This window comes from Lissotriton helveticus, chromosome 3_1 (assembly GCF_964261635.1).
Source record: "Lissotriton helveticus chromosome 3_1, aLisHel1.1, whole genome shotgun sequence".
Taxonomy (NCBI): domain Eukaryota; kingdom Metazoa; phylum Chordata; class Amphibia; order Caudata; family Salamandridae; genus Lissotriton; species Lissotriton helveticus.
Window position 1 is genome coordinate 220687788 of NC_136061.1, and position 20169 is coordinate 220707956.

Here is a 20169-nt window from a genome sequence, read left to right on the forward strand (position 1 = left end):
AGGTGCCAGCGTCCCTTAGACACATCCTAGAGTCTGGTGCCAGCGTCCCTCTTACATGTGTTAGCATTGTGCTTGAAAAAGTGCCAGCGTGCCTCAGACACCTCTTCTAGGCTACATTCAAGAAGGTGCCAGTGTCCCTCTGACACATGTTAGAGTCTGTGCTCCAGAAGGTGCTGGTGGCCCTCTGACATGTGTTAGATGCCATGCTAGAGAAGGTGCCAGTGTCCCTCTGACACGTGTTAGAGGCTGCACTTGAGAAGGGGCCAGTGTCCCTCAGATATGCTAGAGGCTGTGCTGGAGAAGGTGCCAGTGTCCCTCAGACATGCGAGAGGCTGTGCTGGAGAAGGTGCCAGTGTCCCTCTGACACGTGTTAGAGGCTGCGCTCGAGAGGGTACCAATGTTCCTCAGACACGCGAGAGGCTGTGCTGGAGAAGGTGCCAGTGTCCCTCTGACACGTGTTAGAGGCTGCACTTGAGAAGGGGCCAGTGTCCCTCTGACATCCTAGAGGCTGTGCAGGAGAAGGTGGCAGCATCCCTCAGACATGCGAGAGGCTGTGCTGGAGAAGGTGCCCGTGTCCCTCTGAAACGTGTTAGAGGCTGCACTTGAGAAAGGGCCAGTGCCCCTCAGACATGCTAGAGGCTGTGCAGGAGAAGGTGGCAGCATCCCTCAGACATGCGAGAGGCTGTGCTGGAGAAGGTGCCCGTGTCCCTCTGACACGTGTTAGAGGCTGCGCTTGAGAAGATACCAGTGTCCCTCAGACACGTGTTAGAGGCTGTGCTGAAGAAGGTGCCAGTGTCCCTCAGACCCGTGTTAGAGGTTGTGCTGGAGAAGGTGCCAGTGTCCCTCTGACACGTGTTAGAGGCTACACTTGAGAAGGTGCCAGGGTCCCTCAGACATGCTAGAGGCTGTGCTCGAGAAGGTACCAGTGTCCCACAGACACGCTAGAGGCTGTGCTCCAGAAGGTGCCAGTGTCCCTCAGACATGCTAGAGGCTGTTCTGGAGGTGTGGCAGTCAATCAATCAATCGATCAGGGAATTGAAAAGCCCACTACTCACCCATGAGGGTCTCAAGGCCCAGTGAGGGGGGAAAGCAGCTCCAATCAGTCAAAGAGCCAGGTCTTGAGGGTCTTCCTGAAGATGTTCAGAGAGAGGGCACATCTGAGGTTGATCGGGAGCTCATTCCGGGTCTTGGCCGCGATGTAGGAGAAGGCTTTTGTGCCCGTTCTGGCTCTTCGGATGAGCGGGATCTCGGCGAGGTCAGCAGATCGGAGGTTTCTCTTGGGTACGTGGAAGGAGATTCTCTCGTTGAGGTATTGGGGTCTGTTGTTGTGGAGGCATTTGAAGGCGTGGGTGAGTATCTTGAATGCTACTCTCTTCTTGACGGGGAGCTAGTGGAGGTCTCGCAGGTGTTGGGTGATGTGTTCTTGTCGAAAGATGCCGAGGACGAGTCTAGCTGCGGTGTTCTCTATGGTCTGGGGTTTGCGGAGCAGAGACTTGTTGATTCCGACGTAGAGGGTCTTTCCATAGTTCAGTCTGCTGGTTATGAGTGCGTGGGTGATGGTTTTTCTTGATTCGGGGGGGGGTGTCCATTTGAAGGTCTTGCAAAGGATGCGGAGGGTGTATAAGCATGTGGAGGCGACCGCGTTGACTTGTCGGGTCATAGAGAGGGAGGAGTTGAGTACGATGCGGAAGTCTGGGTGTGGTCCGTGGGGGTGGGCGGCTGCCGAGGGCAGTGGAGCACAAGGTGTTGTCCCAAGCAGTGGGGAAGGGTCAGAGGATGAGGACCTCTATCTTCTCTGAGTTGAGCTTCAGGTAGCTACTGCTCATCCAGGATGCAACGTCCTTCATTCCTTCCTGGAAGCTGAGTCCGGTTGTGATGGGATCCTTGGTGAGGGAGAGGATGAGCTGGTTGTCGTCTGCGTAGGAGACTATGTTGAGTCTGTGTTGTCTGACGATTGCGGCGAGGGGGGCCATGTACCTGCTGAAGAGTGTAGGACTGAGTGATGATCCTTGAGGTACTCCTCAGTTGATCTCTGTGGGTTCGGAAACGAAGGGTGGCAGTCTGATTTTTGGGTCCTACCGGTGAGGAAGGAGCAGAGCCATTCGAAGGTGGTTCCCCATATGCTGGAGTCGTGAAGTCTGGCAACGAGTGTACGGTGGGAGGCAGTGTTGAAGGCTGCAGAGAGGTCGAGTAGGATCAGGGTCGCAGTGTGGCCTTAGTCGGGGAGGGTGCGGATGTCATCTGTGGCGGCGAGTAGGGCGGTCTTGGTCCTGTGGTTGCTGTGCAATCCGGATTGGGAGTCGAGGATGGAGTTCTCTTCAATAAATTTCGTTAGTTGGGCATTGATGGTCTTCTCAGTGACTTTGCTGCAAAGGGGAGGAGGGAGATGGGTCGGTAGTATTTGAGGTCCGAAGGGTCTGCCGAGGGCTTCTTAGGCAAGGGTTGGACTTCTGGATGTTTCGAGGGAAGGTGCCAGTTTCGAAGATGGTGTTGATGGTGCGTCGTAGTTCAGATGCGATGGCAGCTCAGTGGAAGATGTGCAGAGGTCAGGGTCCTGATGCCTTTCATGGTCGATTCGGTGTCTTTGATAGTGGCTGGAGTCCAGGTGGAGATGGTGGGTTGGCTGGCGTTGTTGGGAGGGAGGAGGTGGTTTGGGTGTCTGGTGTCCAATTGTTGATGTTGTCATAGAGGGACTTGATTTTCAGATGGAAGTAGGAGCTGAGCTAGTTGCAGAGATCACCATTAAATAGGAGAGTGGGAGGGAAGCTCAGCTGGGAGCGGTAACGGCAGGGGGCAAGGTCCACGGGGGAGCAGCGGCAGGAAAAGAGTGGCAAGAAAACGGACACAGAGGAGACAAGTATTGGAAATGCAGTAGGTCTCGCATTAGAAAAGTTGGAGCTATTTGTCTTGTAAATGAAAATTATTTTATTTATGTGTTGGTTTTTAAAATAGCTAAATTGATAGCTTTGTCATTTACAATGCCAATAGTTATAACTTTCGCGAACGTGACACCTATAGCATTTGAAGTGCTGTCTGGTGGGGGGGGAGAGAGAAGTTGGCGCTATACAGGAAACAAAGCCGTAGCTAAACAGGGGGCCCCTCGGGGGCAGGTGATACGATGGACGCACTGGGAGGTTGGTGCAGTCTTGTGGGTGGGGGAGGGAGGAGAAGGGTGGCTGAGATGCGTGCAGCGCGGGGTTATAGAGTTCTTAATGCCTTTTATGTAGCGCGGAATTTGCTTGGAGGAAGGGTTAAGTGTGCGAGGCAGGATGACAATGGTGGGCACAAATGCGAGAGGTAGCAAACGGTACACGGTAGGAGGAATAAGAGACATGGGTGCAGGTTACAAAAGTGTACAAAGTACAAGAAGAGGTTTGATACTGCAATAAAGTGCAGACGCTAAAACACAAGAACAAACGTTACGTAGGCAATGGTGGTACTTGTTGTGCAAGGATCTAAAGCAGATAAAATGAGAGGTAGCAAACAGTGTAATGCAAGAGGAAAGTGACGTGGGCAAGTTATAACGGAGTGCCCAAGACAGGTACAAGGATAATACTGCAATGAATGGTAAACATTCCAACAACAAGAAAGAACGCACTGGGAAGGCACTTCCATAGTCAGGGGAAGGCACCTCCACGGGCAGGGGGTTGTTGGGAGGGGGGAGGGGAGGAGGTGCCTACAGGAGAGACCTTGGTAGCATGCAGGGGCCTTTCATCATCCGGAGGTATTTTGGGTTGGGGGGCAGGGAGGCAGGCACTGTGAGAACAGGGAGGGGGTCGGGCGAGGTCTGTTCCAAGAGGGGACTAAAAAATAAATAAATAAACGAGACGCATGGGGAGCAGCAGCCTTTGATGTGCTGGCCGGCCATGCAGTGAATACTTAGGGGAGGAGAAATGCCGGCCTGAGGCCGAGCGCAAAGCAACAGATGGCTTTGATGTGGAGGCAGGAAGCTCGGGCGGATAGAAGCACGTTCACGAGACCTCATCGATGTAAGGCATACGATGTGCATCACGATTTGTATTGACCCATGTAGTCTCCTACGTAGGTTGAGACTTGCTCACTTACCACCATTCAGGATATGGTTTGGGAGTATTTTATTTCTCTGGCCATTAGCTTGTGCCAGGGTGCCTGCTACTAGAAACAAATATAAATGTGTGCAATTGGTAAATCAGCAAAATATAAAGGCTGCTTGCGAGTCAGTGTATACTTTAATTGATGAGTCCTTTGGAGCTTCACAGTGACAAAGAGTTATTCTTTTTGAGAGGTAATACAAGGGTGTTACCAGCTGAGCACTTGAGTGTGTCCTTCTGAACCTATTTACAAAAGTGCACTAAATACAGTCTGACTAAGAAAATGTATTTTGAGAGCACTTTTTTTTTATTTTAAAAAAGCAGGGTGATATTTATCAAACCTTTGCACCAGTGCAGCGTCACACAAGTGATGCAAACTGGTGCAAAGGTTTGACTTATGATTTATTTTTCAATGTAAATGCTAATTTGTGCTGGAAAGTAGACCTAAAGTAACAGACTGGCACTTTGTGATACGTTGTGTCAAGGAGATGTGACAATGCTGGTACGTGTGTGATCAAATACAACCACTCATGTGTTTTGACACATCTGTATTTCTTAACATTGATAGTGAGGGGTTTACATAAAAAATTATGCCTCCTCTAGGACGGTGTAATGTTTGAGAACATTTTTCTTTTCACCAAATGTTTTCAAATGTACATGTGTGCTCGGCACAGCACACATACAAACATGGAAAAGTGTTAACCGTTCTAAGCATTTAATTTGTACTGCACCATTCACGATTCAGCTCTGTGACTGTCTAGTTACACACTCAGACACATCTTCAGTGATCGCATTACCTAAAGGATCTTTCATAGCACAAGAGTGCATTTCTTATCGATTCATTTAGCTTACAGTTATGTTTTTTATTTAAGGTGTGTGCGTTACATTGTATTCAAATTTAGCACTTTAACTGCCGAACCCCCTCGTGAAATCTGAGGGTCTTTTCTACGCAGAGCGTTTCTTGATATTAATTGTCTTTCTTAATGAGGTGGAAGGTAGTACCTCGGGTCTCTGGGGCTGAACAACAAAGATAGGGTGTTGGCCAGGAGAGCCCCTGCATGGGTGACACAGAGGAGAGCTGGGAAGGGGGTGGGCAGAGCGGGAGGAGACGTCAAAGCTGAGAAGCAAAGGGGCAGAGGGAGCACGCTGATTCGGAGGGAGCGGTGCAGGGGACAGGGGCAAGAGTGAGCATGGGAATTGTGAGAGAGAGAAAAGAGTGATCTATGGGCGGGCGGCTAAAGGTGAATGAAGTGACTGAGTCCGGGCAGGAGGAGGAGTAAGGACAAAAACCTCACGAGAGGCGTAACTTGAAGATAGAGGTGTTTATTAGACGAACCAAAAGGAAAGTGGAGCGGCGGGAGAAGAGAATACCAGCGGGAGGAAAGGAGAGACGAGGTGGAGAATGAGGAGAGGGACAAGGCTCCGTGGGAGGGGGAGCAAAGGGAAACACGAGAAGAGAAATGTAAACCAAAGTAGATGGGAGGAAAGGAGACGAGGTGGAGAATGAGGAGAGGGGCAAGGCTCCGTGGGAGGGGGAGCAAAGGGAAACACGAGAAGAGAAATGTAAACCAAAGTAGATGCATAAAAGGAGACACGGCCGGTGGCCGTGAAACTGAAAGTACGGCCGGCCGGCAATAATTAGGGGATGAGCGCACGCTGATACGCTTGTGGGAGGGAGGCTGGGCTGCATTTGATGTGGTAATGCGAGGCAGGCAGGCGGCTGGTGGCATTGTGCACGCGCTTTTTAGGGCTTGCGCAATGACCTAAAAAGCACATGCACTGCAAGGAATCGCCAGTGGAATCGTGTGCTTGGTTAAACGCTGTTTAAGCCCCTATAGTCTCGCTCCGCTCAATGCGCATGCGCATTGAGAGGCGAGACCTAAAAAACAAGGGCACAGGCACAAAATGAAGACAGGCACATAAATTACCATAAAAATACACTGAAGACAGACAAAAGATACAAAGACAAAACAGGCACAACAAGGCAGACAGACAAATGTGGAACAGCAGAAGAGCAAGGGTCTACCACTGAACCACCAGGGATGAGACGCAGGCAGGAGCTTAAGACTGGAGGAGGGCCTCGAACACCTACCAGACACCTCTCCGTGGCAGCGGCACAACAGCGGAGCTGCTGGGGGAGAGAGCAGGTCTCTGACCAGGACATGTGTTAGAGGCTGCACTCGAGAACGTACCAGTGTCCCTCATACATGTGTTTGAGGCTGCGCTTGAGAAGGTGCCAGTGTCCCTCAGACACTTGTTAGAGGCTGTGATGGAGACGGTGCCAGTGTCCCTCAGATACGCTAGAGGTTGTGATGGAGAAGGTGCCAGTGTCCGGATGGAGGGGTGGGTGGGAGCGCAGGGGAGAGTTTAATAATAATTTTAAACAAGCATTTGCAATGCAATAGGTCTCGCAGCATTCAAGTTTGAGTTATTGGCATTGTATATGACAATGTGTTGCATGAATTCTTTTCCAAACTCTGTATTGGCTGGTGGTGTTTGTGCCCGGTGAAAGCGTGCACTGACGGATGGTGGTGTTTGTGCCCGGTGAAAGCGTGCACGAACAACTTATGGCGTCTGTGCCTGGTGAAAGTGTGCACTGACGGCCGGTGGTGTTTGTGCCTGGTGAAAGGGTGCACTGGTGGCTGGTGGTGTTTGTGCCCGGTGAAAGCGTGCACTGACGGCTGTTGGTGTTTGTGCCTGGTGAAAGGGTGCACTGGCGGCTGTTGGTGTTTGTGCCCGGTGAAAGCGTGCACTGACGGCTGGTGGTGTTTGTGCCTGGTGAAAGCGTGCACTGATGACTTATGGTGTCTGTGCCTGTTGAAAGTGTGTACTGACGGCCGGTGGTGGGTATGCCTGATGAAACCATGTACTGATGGCTAGTGGTGTGTGTGTGCCTGTTGAAAGTGTGCACTGATGGCTGATGGTGTGTGTGCATGGTGGAAAAGCGTGCACTGACATGTTTAGAAGTAAAGTGCGCCATACTGCGATTGCTACAATAGTTAATTGTGGATGTGCTAACCATTGATGCGTGCACTGATGGCTGGTGGTGTGTGTGTGCTTGTAGAAAATGTGCACTGATGGCTAATGGTGTGTGTGCCTGGTGGAAGTGTGCACTGCCAGCTAGTGGCGTGTGTGCCCGGTGAAAGCGTGCATTGACGGCTGATGGGGTGTGCCTGGTGAAAGTGTGCACTGACGGTTGGTGGTGTGTGTGTGCGCCTGGTGAAAGCGTGCACCGACGTCTGGTTCTGTGTGCGTGTGGTGGAAGCGTGCATTGATCGCTGGTGTTGTTTAAATAGCAACATACTTGGGTCCAGCATATAGAGCACTCTTTTTAAACAGGCATTAAGAGTGAGACAGCACACAATGATCCAATGGTAATTACTAGTTGAAGGCAAATCGCATATAGAACATTAGGAACACTGCAATTCTTTACATTGATTCAGACGGTCCTTGCTGCATTCAGGACATTATCAAAAATCAGTCTGTTTCGTGAGAAGTAATACCTTACATCCTAAACAGCTGTTTTAACAGAATGTTCCCGACTTTAAAAAGAGAGATGACTAAAACATTGGCAGGGAGGCAGCATCCTGAATTTAGGTTGTATGAATGTTACTTTATTGTTTGACTGAAAGAAAAAAGCTCAACTATAATAAACTCCTAGCCAACGCTGCAACACCATTCTGCCAGCTAAGCAAGCCGAGTAAGAAGGGATGTGCGGACTTCACCCGAAGGTGTCAGAGCGAATTCACAATAGAAACAGAACTGATACATGAGAACATTACTAGTGAACAAAATACAAAGGCAAACGTTACATTACATGAGGCAAAAGTGACAATGATAACAAACCGTGCCTTACACAGTGTGTAAGGCACTTTTTGTTATCTTAGTCTAAGCCCGCCTGATTCTATGAAATGGCGGCGGGACGCGGGACAGGCCTTTATCCTTTTCTTTCACTTTCCGTTCCGCACTTCCGCCGCCGCGTATGCGCGTGCCGCGTGCGTGGGGGGCGTGGGCAGCAGGGCTGGCTGCTGCTGAGTGGTGGTGAGCAATGCCAGGCAGCCCCAGGGCACGCACAACATCATGCGGGCCAATAAGCAGTAAGCCCCTGTGCGTGGCATATGGGGCGCGGCAGGCGGCGCGCATAGCCAAAGAAGAAGACAAGAGAAGAACAACGAAAACTACGAACTTAACTGCCTTCCAAGTCCAAGACAAAGCAGCCAGGCGGCCAGGCCCGCCCACGCTGAGCTGCCCTGTCCGATTTCCGAATCCGAGTCCGAAGACCAAAGTAAGTCACTCAGAGTCTGTCACTCCGTCTCCGTCACCGACCGGCGGGGCAGGGCTGCTGCTGGCTGCCTGCCTCCAGGCCTGCTGCGTGCACTAATTAGTTGCTTTCCTGTCGCGCATTTGCCTGCTTCTTATTTATGTCCCAACTTGTCACTCGTGTTTGTCCCTCCTATAGAACATGCTTTCTCGCTTCTGTACTTCTTTGCTCCCGGGGCCGCACTCAGTGTTGCTCTCTGTTCTTGCCTGTGTGCCGCTTCCCTCCATATTGGGTTCGCCCTTGCACTCAACCAGCCCCCCAACCCCTGTTGCTTCCTCGCCTGCTCCATTTGCCCTCGGCTGCTGCTGAAGCAAGCAAGCAGGCAAGCCTATATTATAATAGTTACAGTGCGCAACGCACGCCAGGGACGGATGGTAACGGGCCCCGGCCTATAAACATTAATTATGGTGCCGTGGTGCGCACGCCCTACCGGCCTGGCCTGAGCCTTTTTAAAATTAATTAAATAGTTGGTAGTGGTACGCACTGGAGCCGGGCCGGGTCTTCATAATTAAAATGGTGCACGGGAGTGGCGGCGCGCAGAGTAGTGCTATTTTTATTTTGTATAGTGGTCATTTTCCTGCAGTTTTGCTCTTTTAGACTACTGTAAATAAAATGCGCTTTTATCAGCCAACGTAACGGTGTTCAATGCATTGGTCTTGTTAAGATGAATAGCTAAAATACTAGATTGTTATTCCATCATGTTTTTAAATGTTCAGCATCACATGCTTACTTTCGTGAGCTTTCTATGTACTTATGACATATGCATCATCGTTATAGTTGCTTCAGTCAAGGAAAAAATGCGTGTCTCTGCATCAGATGTTTGGTGATTAGCAGCTGTCCTAAGCAGGTGTTACAAAAGGAACCTTACATTATTAATCTAGTATGTTTGCACTCCGGAATTTTTCAAGCTAGCTCAGTTGGTTGATGCACCTGTTACAATGATGCAACTGCAACCTAATGGCCACTAGTTTGGAATCAAAGCAAGTTCGGCTCAGCATTTCATCCTTCTCATGCTGAGAAGATGAGCACCATGCCTCGAAATTGTTTGAACACCTTCTGGGGCCTAATCCATTTTTAAAATAAAACGTGTTCTAGCATCACTTCGTAATGGACATACACAGGTGATATTCACGTGGCTCCTTGCTCGTAGTGGGGAGTAGAATCAGGCCAAGCCCCTCTCCTGTGATAACAAAAACAACACTCGCAGGCAACAAAATACACATAAATGAGAGAGCTGGACCAAAAGCAGCAGAGTGCGGATCATCCTTCTCTTGCTCTGTCAGGGTAAGCTGCTGTCTGCTGAGCTACAAATGGGATCACATCTGAAAAGAACCCACCCGAGAGAGGAAGTGTAAACAAACACAGCGCGGTGTAATTTAGATTGATTATTGCAGTGGATTCTCGTGGATCGAAGCGCTCTCTTGTAGTGGGCTCAGGTGCACCAATTATCCCTAGACACCTGCGACTGACCTCTGTCTTTTGGGGTCATGAGACGATGAGAGAGAGGCAATGTGACCTGTCATCACTCAAAGATCTCTAAGCAGTTGCAAGACCTGGCATCCTTGACGTGTTTTCCTCTGTCTTTTTGCTCTACCACCTGTATTTTTGATGTTATGCTGGACTTCTTTTTTGCTGTTTTATGTACTCCGTACACTTTACCACTGCTAATCAGTGCTCAAGTGCAAATGCTACCTCTGTCATTTTTTATTCTGCTGGGTTCTCCATAATTTGCATATTTGATTTACTGGTAAGTCCCTAGTAAAGTGCACTGTGTGTGCCCAAGGCCTGTAAATCAAATGCATCTAGTGCGCCTGCAGCAGTGATTGTGCCAACCATATAAGCACCCCTGTAAACGTGTCTCCAGCCTACCATTGCAGTGCCTTTGAGTACAGTTTTAAACTGCCAAGTCGACCTGGCAAGTGCAGTCTCTTGCCAGGCCCTAAGCCTCCCTTTTACTACATGTTGGACACCCCTAAGGTAGGCCCAAGACACTCCCAGGGGCAGGGTGCAGTGTATGTTAAAGGTGGGACATGTGTAGGTATGTATTACATGTCATGATAGTGAAATACTGCTAATTTCGTTCTTCACTATTGTCAGGACTAGCTCGCCAATAGGATATTATTGGAGCTGCCTTGTATGTTTGCTGACTGGGAACACATTTTAAACCTAGATTGAGGACAGATTCCTCATCCCTTGTCAATACTTTCGTGGATAAATTGACTACTGTCGATGGTGGGATTTCTATTATTTGTAAAAGTTTCTGCGCGCGGGGCGCTGTAGAGTGCGGGGCGCTGTAGAGTGCGGGGCGCTGCGTTGCACTGTAGAGTGCGGGACGCTGCGGTGCGCTGTAGAGTGCGGGGCGCTGTAGAGTGCGGGGCGCTGCGTGGCGCTGTAGAGTGCGGGGCGCTGTAGAGTGCAGGGCGCTGTAGAGTGCGCTGTAGAGTGCGGGGCGCTGTAGAGTGCGGGGCGCTGTAGAGTGCGGGGCGCTGTAGAGTGCGTGGCGCTGTAGAGTGCGGGGCGCTGCGGGGCGCTGTAGAGCGCGGGGCGCTGTAGAGTGCATGGCGCTGCGGGGCGCTGAGAGCGTGGTGCGCTGTAGAGTGCGTGCGCTGTAGAGCGCAGGGCGCTGTAGAGTGCGGGGCGCTGTAGAGTATGGGGCGCTGCGGTGCGCTGTAGAGTGCGGTGAGCTGCGGGGCGCTGTAGAGTGCGGGGCGCTGTAGAGTGCGGGGCGCTGTAGAGTGCGGGGCGCTGTAGAGTGCAGGGCGCTGCGGGGCGCTGTAGAGTGCAGGGCGCTGCGGGGCGCTGTAGAGTGCAGGGCGCTGCGTGGCGCTGTGGAGTGCGTGGCGCTGTAGAATGCGGGGCGCTGTAGAGTGCGGGCGCTGTAGAGTGCGGGGCGCTGTAGAGTGCGGGGCGCAGTGCGTGGCGCTGTGGAGTGCGTGGCGCTGTAGAGTGCGTGGCGCTGTAGAGTGCGGGGCGCTGTAGAGTGCGGGGCGCTGTAGAGTGCGTGGCGCTGTAGAGTGCGGGGCGCTGTAGAGTGCGGGGCGCTGTAGAGTGTGGGGCGCTGTAGAGTGTGGGGCGCTGTAGAGTGTGGGGCGCTGTAGAGTGTGGGGCGCTGTAGAGTGCGGGGCGCTGTAGAGTGCGGGGCGCTGTAGAGTGCGGGGCGCTGTAGAGTGCGCTGTAGAGTGCGGTGCGCTGTAGAGTGCGCTGTAGAGTGCGGTGCGCTGTAGAGTGCGGGGCGCTGTAGAGTGCGGGCGCTGTGGGGCGCTGTAGAGTGCAGGGCGCTGCAGAGCGTGGGGCGCTGTAGAGTGCGGGGCGCTGTAGAGTGCTGTAGAGTGCATTGCGCTGTAGAGCGCGTTGCGCTGTAGAGCGCGTTGCGCTGTAGAGTGCGGGGCGCTGTAGAGTATGGGGCGCTGCGGTGCGCTGTAGAGTGCGCTGCGGTGCGCTGCGGGCGCTGTAGAGTGCAGTGCGCTGTAGAGCACGGTGTAGAGTGCGGAGCGCTGTAGAGTGTGGAGCGCTGTAGAGTGCGGGGTGCTGTAGAGTGCGGGGCGCTGTAGAGTGCGGGGCGCTGTAGAGTGCGGGGCGCTGTAGAGCGCTGTCGAGTGCGGGGCGCTGTAGAATGCGGGGCGCTGTAGAATGCGGGGCGCTGTCGAGTGCGAGGCGCTGTAGAGTGCGGGGCGCTGTAGAGTGCGGGGCGCTGTAGAGTGCGGGGCGCTGTAGAGTGCGGGGCGCTGTAGAGTGCGGGGCGCTGCGGGGCGCTGTAGAGTGCGGGGCGCTGTCGAGCCCGGGGCGCTGTAGAGTGCAGGGCGCTGCGGGGCGCTGTAGAGTGCGGGGCGCTGTAGAGTGCGGTGCGCTGTAGAGTGCGGGGCGCTGTAGAGTGCGGGGCGCTGTAGAGTGCGGGGCGCTGTAGAGTGCGGGGCGCTGTAGAATGCGGGGCGCTGCGGGGCGCTGTAGAGTGCAGGGCGATGTAGAGTGCGGGGCGCTGTAGAGTGCTGTAGAGTGCGTTGCGCTGTAGAGTGTGTTGCGCTGTAGAGCGCGTTGCCCTGTAGAGTGCGGGGCGCTGTAGAGTATGGGGCGCTGTGGTGCGCTGTAGGCTGCGGTGCGGGCGCTGTAGAGTGCAGTGCGCTGTAGAGCGCGGTGTAGAGTGCGGAGCGCTGTAGAGTGCGGGGCGCTGTAGAGTGCGGGGCGCTGTAGAGTGCGGGGCGCTGTAGAGTGCGGGGCGCTGTAGAGTGCGGGGCGCTGTAGAGTGCGGGGCGCTGTAGAGTGCGGGGCGCTGTAGAGCGCTGTCGAGTGCGGGGCGCTGTAGAATGCGGGGCGCTGTAGAGTGCGGGGCGCTGTAGAGTGCGGGGCGCTGTAGAGTGCGGGGCGCTGTAGAGTGTGGGGCGCTGTAGAGCACGGGGCGTTGTAGAGCGCGGGGCGCTGTCGAGCCCGGGGCGCTGTAGAGTGCAGGGCGCTGCGGGGCGCTGTAGTGCGTGGGGCGCTGTAGAGCGCGGGGCGCTGTAGAGTGCGGGGTGCTGTAGAGTGCTCCACTCTGCACTCTGAAGCTCCACTCTGAAGCTCAGCTCCACTCCGAATCTGCACTCCGAATCTGCACTCTGAATCTGCACTCTGAAGCTCCACTCTGAAGCTCCACTCTGAAGCTCCACTCTGAAGCTCCACTCTGAAGCTCCACTCTGAAGCTCCACTCTGAAGCTCCACTCTGAAGCTCCACTCTGAAGCTCCACTCCACTCTGAAGCTCCACTCTGCACTCTGAAGCTCCACTCTGAAGCTCCGCTCCACTCTGAAGCTCCACTCTGAAGCTCCACTCTGAAGCTCCACTCTGAAGCTCCACTCTGAAGCTCCACTCTGAAGCTCCACTCTGAAGCTCCACTCTGCACTCTGAAGCTCCACTCTGCACTCTAAAGCTCCACTCTGAAGCTCCACTCTGAAGCTCCACTCTGAAGCTCCACTCTGAAGCTCCACTCTGAAGCTCCACTCTGAAGCTCCACTCTGAAGCTCCACTCTGAAGCTCCACTCTGCACTCTGAAGCTCCACTCTGAAGCTCCACTCTGAAGCTCCACTCTGAAGCTCCACTCTGAAGCTCCACTCTGAAGCTCCACTCTGAAGCTCCACTCTGAAGCTCCACTCTGAAGCTCCACTCTGAAGCTCCACTCTGAAGCTCCACTCTGAAGCTCCACTCTGCACTCTGAAGCTCCACTCTGAAGCTCCACTCTGCACTCTGAAGCTCCACTCTGAAGCTCCACTCTGAAGCTCCACTCTGAAGCTCCACTCGGAAGCTCCACTCTGAAGCTCCACTCGGAAGCTCCACTCGGAAGCTCCACTCGGAAGCTCCACTCGGAAGCTCCACTCGGAAGCTCCACTCGGAAGGGGCAAAGATCGGAGCATCACGGAACTAAAACAAATATAAACAAGGGCTGTGAGTTACTCTGCGCATGCGCGGGGGCAAGCCTGTTCATTCCAAGCCAGCCTCAGCCAGCCTCGGGAAAAACGAAAGTAATAAAAAAGCGAAACTGACACTGCCACTGCAGACAATGCTGCGCGCTCCCGAGGTGAAATCCGGCACTGAAAACGCTCGTAACACTTTGGTGTCCACTCTCCTAAAAACGGATCACATTAGTTGTCGAGCTGACAGCATTCATGCTTCGCATGAATGCTAACGTCAGCTCGACCTAAAAAGGAAGACTTACCTGAAGCTGCCGGACGTCTCCTGCATCACGCCTCAGTGTTGTTCGTCCTGGTCGTAGCAGACACTGAAACAACCTGTGCAATCCCCAACCTGCTCTCAAGCCATGAGAGAGGCACAGGCATTGGCCTGAGTGGACTGCTTTGATCCTCCGCTCAGAGAGTCTGTGCTGTTTCTCCAACCTGGCTGTATAGTGCACATGTGTGTTTGGCCGGCCTGAGATGACCAGCCAAACACACATGCGCACTTAGAAGTGCATGAACCAGTCCTTCTCCCCCTCCAATGGCCACTCCCTGCGCACGCTGGCTCAAGCAGCAGGTGAAAAATAAAACAATGAAAAACATTTAATTTTTCACCTGCTGGCTCTGAGAAAGTGGGACAACCCTCCTCCGCCCTTGCCTTTCTCTTCACATTTATCTCATTCCTCACCTAACAATCCTTTCTCTAACATCTTTAGGAGTGCTCTCCTTCCTATCCGACCTTCTATTGTCTCTGTTATTCATACCACACTTTCCTATAACCTCGCTTAGCCTTCTTGTCATGACCCTTTCTCTAATCCACCTTCCTTGTCTTATGCTGCCTTCCTCTCTGTTTTACTCACCATACCATGTTTTCTCCTCTATCATCCTGAATGTGTAAGATGCTCACAGCTGCTGTCATTTCAGTTCTCTGTTGTCTTTTAGGTCAAGGAGCTCTAAGAACAAAAGGAAAGACAGAACCAAGGACAGAAAGAGGTGAGCTATTCTTCCTCAAATATGTGACAGACGTGCTGTGGAGCATATGTAGAATTTCCTACTGTTTGCATAAATGGCATCACAAGATGTCATTGAAATATAAACCAATCAGCTGATTGTGTGGTGTACATACCACGGCCACCACACTGCATTCTTTTTTTAGGCCGGTTTCCATAGTATGGCCTCTCTCCCAGTCATAGGACCCTGAGGGACAAGCAAAGTAGTGCATTATTAATAAGGAACACTATTTAGGTTTTATTGTCAACTGCTTGGGGTACCAACAGTGGTTAATGCCTTCTGCAGAGGTCATAAACAGATGGCATTTTCCTAAGCTATAAATCATGGGACCTGATCAAAGGTAGAGTGTGGGTAATGCGCTCTAAGCACCCACTCTCCTGATTGCACGTTGGCAGACAAACACATCAACTGTTTCTGTCTGCTCTACGCCCCTGTTTCACAAGCTTTTCTGTCCTTATAGCAAGCTAGGTATCATTTTCACCCAAAATATACACATACCAACCAATAAAAGCTTTCAGGGTTTTGTAATGGTTTTATTGAATAAACAAATACATTTAAATTGAAAAAGCTTCACACTCTTTCTAAACTCAGAATGGTGTCAAACAGCATTAGGTAGTGCCAGTATGCCAAGCATGTTTATTGAATTTCGTCATCTAATACATGCTGCTGTTTGATAATAACTTGTGTTTTATATAGCACTACTTACCAAGCGTCTCTTGTTTCTAAGCACTGTAAATAACGCATGTAATTGTTACCCGATTTATGGTAATCGATTTATTGACCTACTGAAAGGTGGAAGGATGATTTTGTCTTGCCAGGATTTGAAGTCATGACCTCCAGGAAACCACTTGTTGTCAGTGACGAGCGTTCAGCATTACTGACCCACTCCAAAGTTAATAATGCAGTTATGACAAGAGTCTGACAACTGTAACTCTCAATTAATCATTGGTGGAAATGCAACGGAACAGTAAAAAAATCTGGTAATCTGTTTACCAAACAGTTTTACAGCTTTATTGCATTTAAGCATATCCGGTAATTACTGTAACACCGCACAGTCAATTTGTGGTAATGGTTACCAGCAGACAGCCCAGTAAAGATGCACAACATATGAGTACGTTACCACTGGTTATTTCCCAATTGTTACTGGAAAGTTGCGAAACACTGTGGTGTTTCTTTATAATAATGTAAATACCACCGCTGGACTTTGTTGAGCTATTTAATAGTGTATGCGGAGCACTCCAGTAGACTATATCCATTTTTCCTGGAGTGCTGATTTTGTTTTGCACCGTTTTTGATAATAGTGGGTTGAAGCCAATTATCCAAGCTAGTCGTCTCCTCAACCAACTTTTACCCCCGCCACCCTACTAAGACTTTCCTCCTATGCTCTTCGCACTAGAGGTATTTCCCGCTGCCCAGTTGTTGCCATCAGAAGTAATGTTGTGTCACAGATATGTGCATTATAGTTACTAAATGATACCCAAGCCTCATCTGCAAATCGAGACAAGCATTGGCATGCCAATAGGTCTGTCTGTAAAGAAATGTTGTGGGTAATGTGAAGAATTACAAGTAGATAGCATGAGAATGGATATGTTTGGTGTGGAAGAAAAGAATTGTAGAATAATAATGGTGTAGGTTAACAGGTCAGGTGACAGATGGCAGGGTCAAGCGAGACCTAAAAATCCATGTAGGTTAATGACCTACCTCATTGAGCAGAGGTGCTTGAAAGAGAGCTACCCTCTTCCATTAAAATAGTCTTGCAGCGTTTCAGGAGTTTGAACATCTTCACACGACCTGGCCTCGAGATTTACGTCACACACTGGAGCCTGTTCCATGATTGCAATGGGTAGAGATGGTTTCTCCGAGCACTGTTTGTTGTATATTTTCGGAAATGGTGTATTCTTTGCATCTGTTTTGTGTTCTTTTCAACTGCTCTGTGTTCTCCCTTAGCAGCAAGTGTTGTACAAATCGTCAGTTTTTAAGCATATTCTCTCCCCTGTTGTTTCCTAATTATCCGCCAGGTGGCGGAAGAGCGCAGGGAATGTATTAGCTCAACTACTCGCATCTCTGTGGCTTTTACCTCGTTTCCCGGGAGTCTTCATCAGCAGTTCTGCACTGCTGGGGCGGTCGAGTCCCTTCTCTGTCTTTCAGGCCCAGTTTCAGGAATTTTGATCTGGATGGGCCAAGCGTTTGCTCAGGTGGGCCAATATGGGTCCAAATTTTGTCAATTCTGTAGGCCCAAGATTTACATCATACAGTGCTTAATTTGTAAAATATTAAGCCCAGGTGCTCCAATTTTTGTAAGAGGCCACACCCACTTTCCCCGGCTCCACCCACTTGCTCCACTGGCCTCACCCTCTTACTCTATTGGCCCCACCCACATCCTCAACTGGCACTGCTGAAAGGCAGATGTAATAACCGATCTGAATTTCAGCAAGGGAGCCTTCCTCAAATAAGGTTTTGAAAGGAGGTTCCTCTAACCCATGACCACTTTTGAAAATGATGAAAACAAAAGTGCATTTAAAGTACAATTTTGGAACAAATTGGCTAAAATGACAATTACATCACTGAAGTGGTAGGATTGTGAAAAATCCAAGCATCACACAAAGAACAAGCATAGCAAATGAGCCTTGCAAATTCCGGCGGAGGTGGTGAGGGTGTGGTATGTAAGAAGTGGGGCATTTTGGAAACCACTGTTGCAAAAATATTACTAAAACATGCTGTGGCAGCGCTCTGTCAATTACGGACAGCACATTTTCCATTCAAATTGCCAAAAAATCCCACATGCAGTTTTACTGATAAAACGATGTGCCATTCAAACAACAAAGAATGGAAATTGGGCTTTAGAAAATATTTACAATTTGCACATCACCAAGTAAGGTGTCTTGATTAATGTTGTTCCTATTAATATCATTGTTTTCATCACACTTCAGAATTACAAAATAATGTGCTTCACCTCTCGAAATGCTGATGTACTTTTGAAATATTTATGCAGTTCCTTTACAGATAGTTTGTTTTACAAAAGCCACAAATGTTACAGTCACAAAAATAAAAGTAAACACCACTATCCATTTAAAAAGAATAAACAGCACTTTGTCAGATGACATAGCCTGCCGTTTGACCTGTCTTTGAACGCACAGCAAATGTGACAAGACGAAAAGAAAACAACGTAAAGGCCTTATATTGTCCATTCCCCTATTTGAACTCTACCCCGATTATTTTGGAGTTCCTGCAGCAGCATCCACGCCTCTATTTCCAGTACCTATGGCCCAGGCCAGAAAGCATGGAAATGGCACACACTAAGTTCAGACAATGCATACTTAGCAGGTTATACTCACCACCACCAGTATGCTCTGCCTTTGCCGCCCTCTACGCTCCTGGCCCGACAACACTGGAGAAAGTGCCACACAGTCTTGGTCCAAAACTTGAGGTCACTCTGCCTCAGAACAGAAGCACCCAGGGAGCCCTGTGCATGTGTGCATGGCAAGGGGTAGCCAGCAAGGTATTACATATCGGAAGGGAGGGGCTCCTGCATATTGCAGAGAGGAACTACTGGGGACTCCAGATACGCATTTGCATATTATTTAAAGGTTATGCTCTATGCGAGCATAAGCATTATATAATATGCAAATGCGTGCCATGGTGATGGTGAGGGAAGAGGCCACGGGGACACGGCAGACCAACCACACTAGAGCAGTTAAATGTGTAGAGCTTCCGCGCTACCCAATTGAATGACGCCACATAGGGATGGGGTGATGTTTATTTTAAAAAGGAAAAAAAGCAATGCAGGGTCAGCACGTGTGAAGCGTGTGCACGCTGAGCCTGCGCTCTACAATGTACTTGCTGCTGGGGCCGGCTGGGAAGGAGAAAGGGAGGCTGGCAGTACCATGTGCTTAGTGTAGACCGCAGAGTACCGCCTGCCACAGTGGCCTTCTGATTTTGTTACTGCAGGACGATTTTGCACACAAAAAATTGGCCTCCAGTAACAAAGCCAGCCGCCTGTTTCAGAAACGGCCGCCGACCTTCCAGCCCCCTGGGGGTCTGCCCGGTACCCTGCATTCAAGTGTGATTGCTTGTCAGTCACACGTTATAATACCGGCAGCCTCACTAGACGTGCTCACTTCTGCAAGGCCTCTCAGGCGCATTCCCTCTGCTCTACTGGTTCCTTCCCACTGAACTCTGCACCCAGACCTGGAACACTTTAAATAAATCACCTTCTTTATCAACAGTTTAAACCAGCCCCGCAGGGGCCTGCTTCTAGCTGAACATTCACAAGGGCTGCACCACGACCCTTCACTTCTGCACTCAACACTTTTTTTAAAGCAGCAAACCAACTATTCAGGCAATTCAGAACATGTGTAAACTGCTGATCTTAAAGCTTGGGACACAACATCACAACACAAGAATCTCTAGAGTCTGCTGGTAGTGGTTAGGCGTCATATAAATGTATGGATTAGTAGGGAGCGATACCAACATATTAATTCCTACAGATTTAACTCTCTGTAGCAATTTACCTGCCTCCCACCCAATCACGAATTGGTCTCACTCTGATTCAATTTAAAGAGAAGCACATACAAAATTAAACAAACTGTTTTCGAGGGGCACACAGTAGGAAAGAGTTGTCACTGTCGGAAGACTGAAAACGTATTACAATGTATTGTTATAAAAAGCAGGCACATTAATCAACGTAGCTATCCGCACTATTTTAACATAACATAATGTTCTCGGAACTACTTTGTTTAGAACATCAGAAGCCAAAACAAGCATGCAGTAAAGAAATATTCCTAAGTATAGCCCGGAAGTGAGGATCAGTTAGACTGTTAGAGGGTCGTCTCTAGGGCACGACAAAACTAGTTGTCTACGAGGAAATCTCCCATATGTCAGCTTAGCTGCTATGAATGATGGGGCATTGTTCCCAGGAGGAGCGACGTGGGTACAAATTAATTTCACTACACCTGGCTGGCATAAAAGTCTAATGGCCGGCAAGCTCAAGAAAAAGCAGAATTACTTACTGCTTTTATTAATCTGATTCCGAGGCTTGCAGCCTGCTGCTGCACTGCACCAACACGCTGCTTCCTGCTTCTACTGAACTGACTGACTGAATAGTGCCGGTGAGTCGTGCGTGTGTGCGTCATGATAAGGAGGGAAGCCTTGAATGTTTAAAACGTTACGCTGCCGTGCACAGGACCAAATCCTGCCCAGTCAGTGGCCCACCCAGCGCAACACTGACTGACTGAAGGTACGGATTTATTTTAGTTTGTGATATATCGACTGGCTTTTCACCGGAGACTGCCCTGATGTGCCGCTATTGTGTGACACATGTTACCACTATGCAAGTTGGCAGTCAGGTA

At 50.4% G+C, this 20169-nt stretch overlaps 1 protein-coding gene across 1 annotated transcript in view; it reads left to right on the forward strand.

Annotated features, from left to right (window-relative positions):
• The window catches only part of SRRM3 (serine/arginine repetitive matrix 3), a 244216-nt gene that overhangs the window by 142445 nt on the left and 81602 nt on the right, over positions 1 to 20169 (forward strand). The window contains exon 6 of the mRNA XM_078679649.1: positions 14753 to 14803. Coding sequence (XP_078535775.1) covers positions 14753 to 14803 — 51 coding nt within the window. The remainder of the gene's footprint in view (positions 1 to 14752; positions 14804 to 20169) is intronic.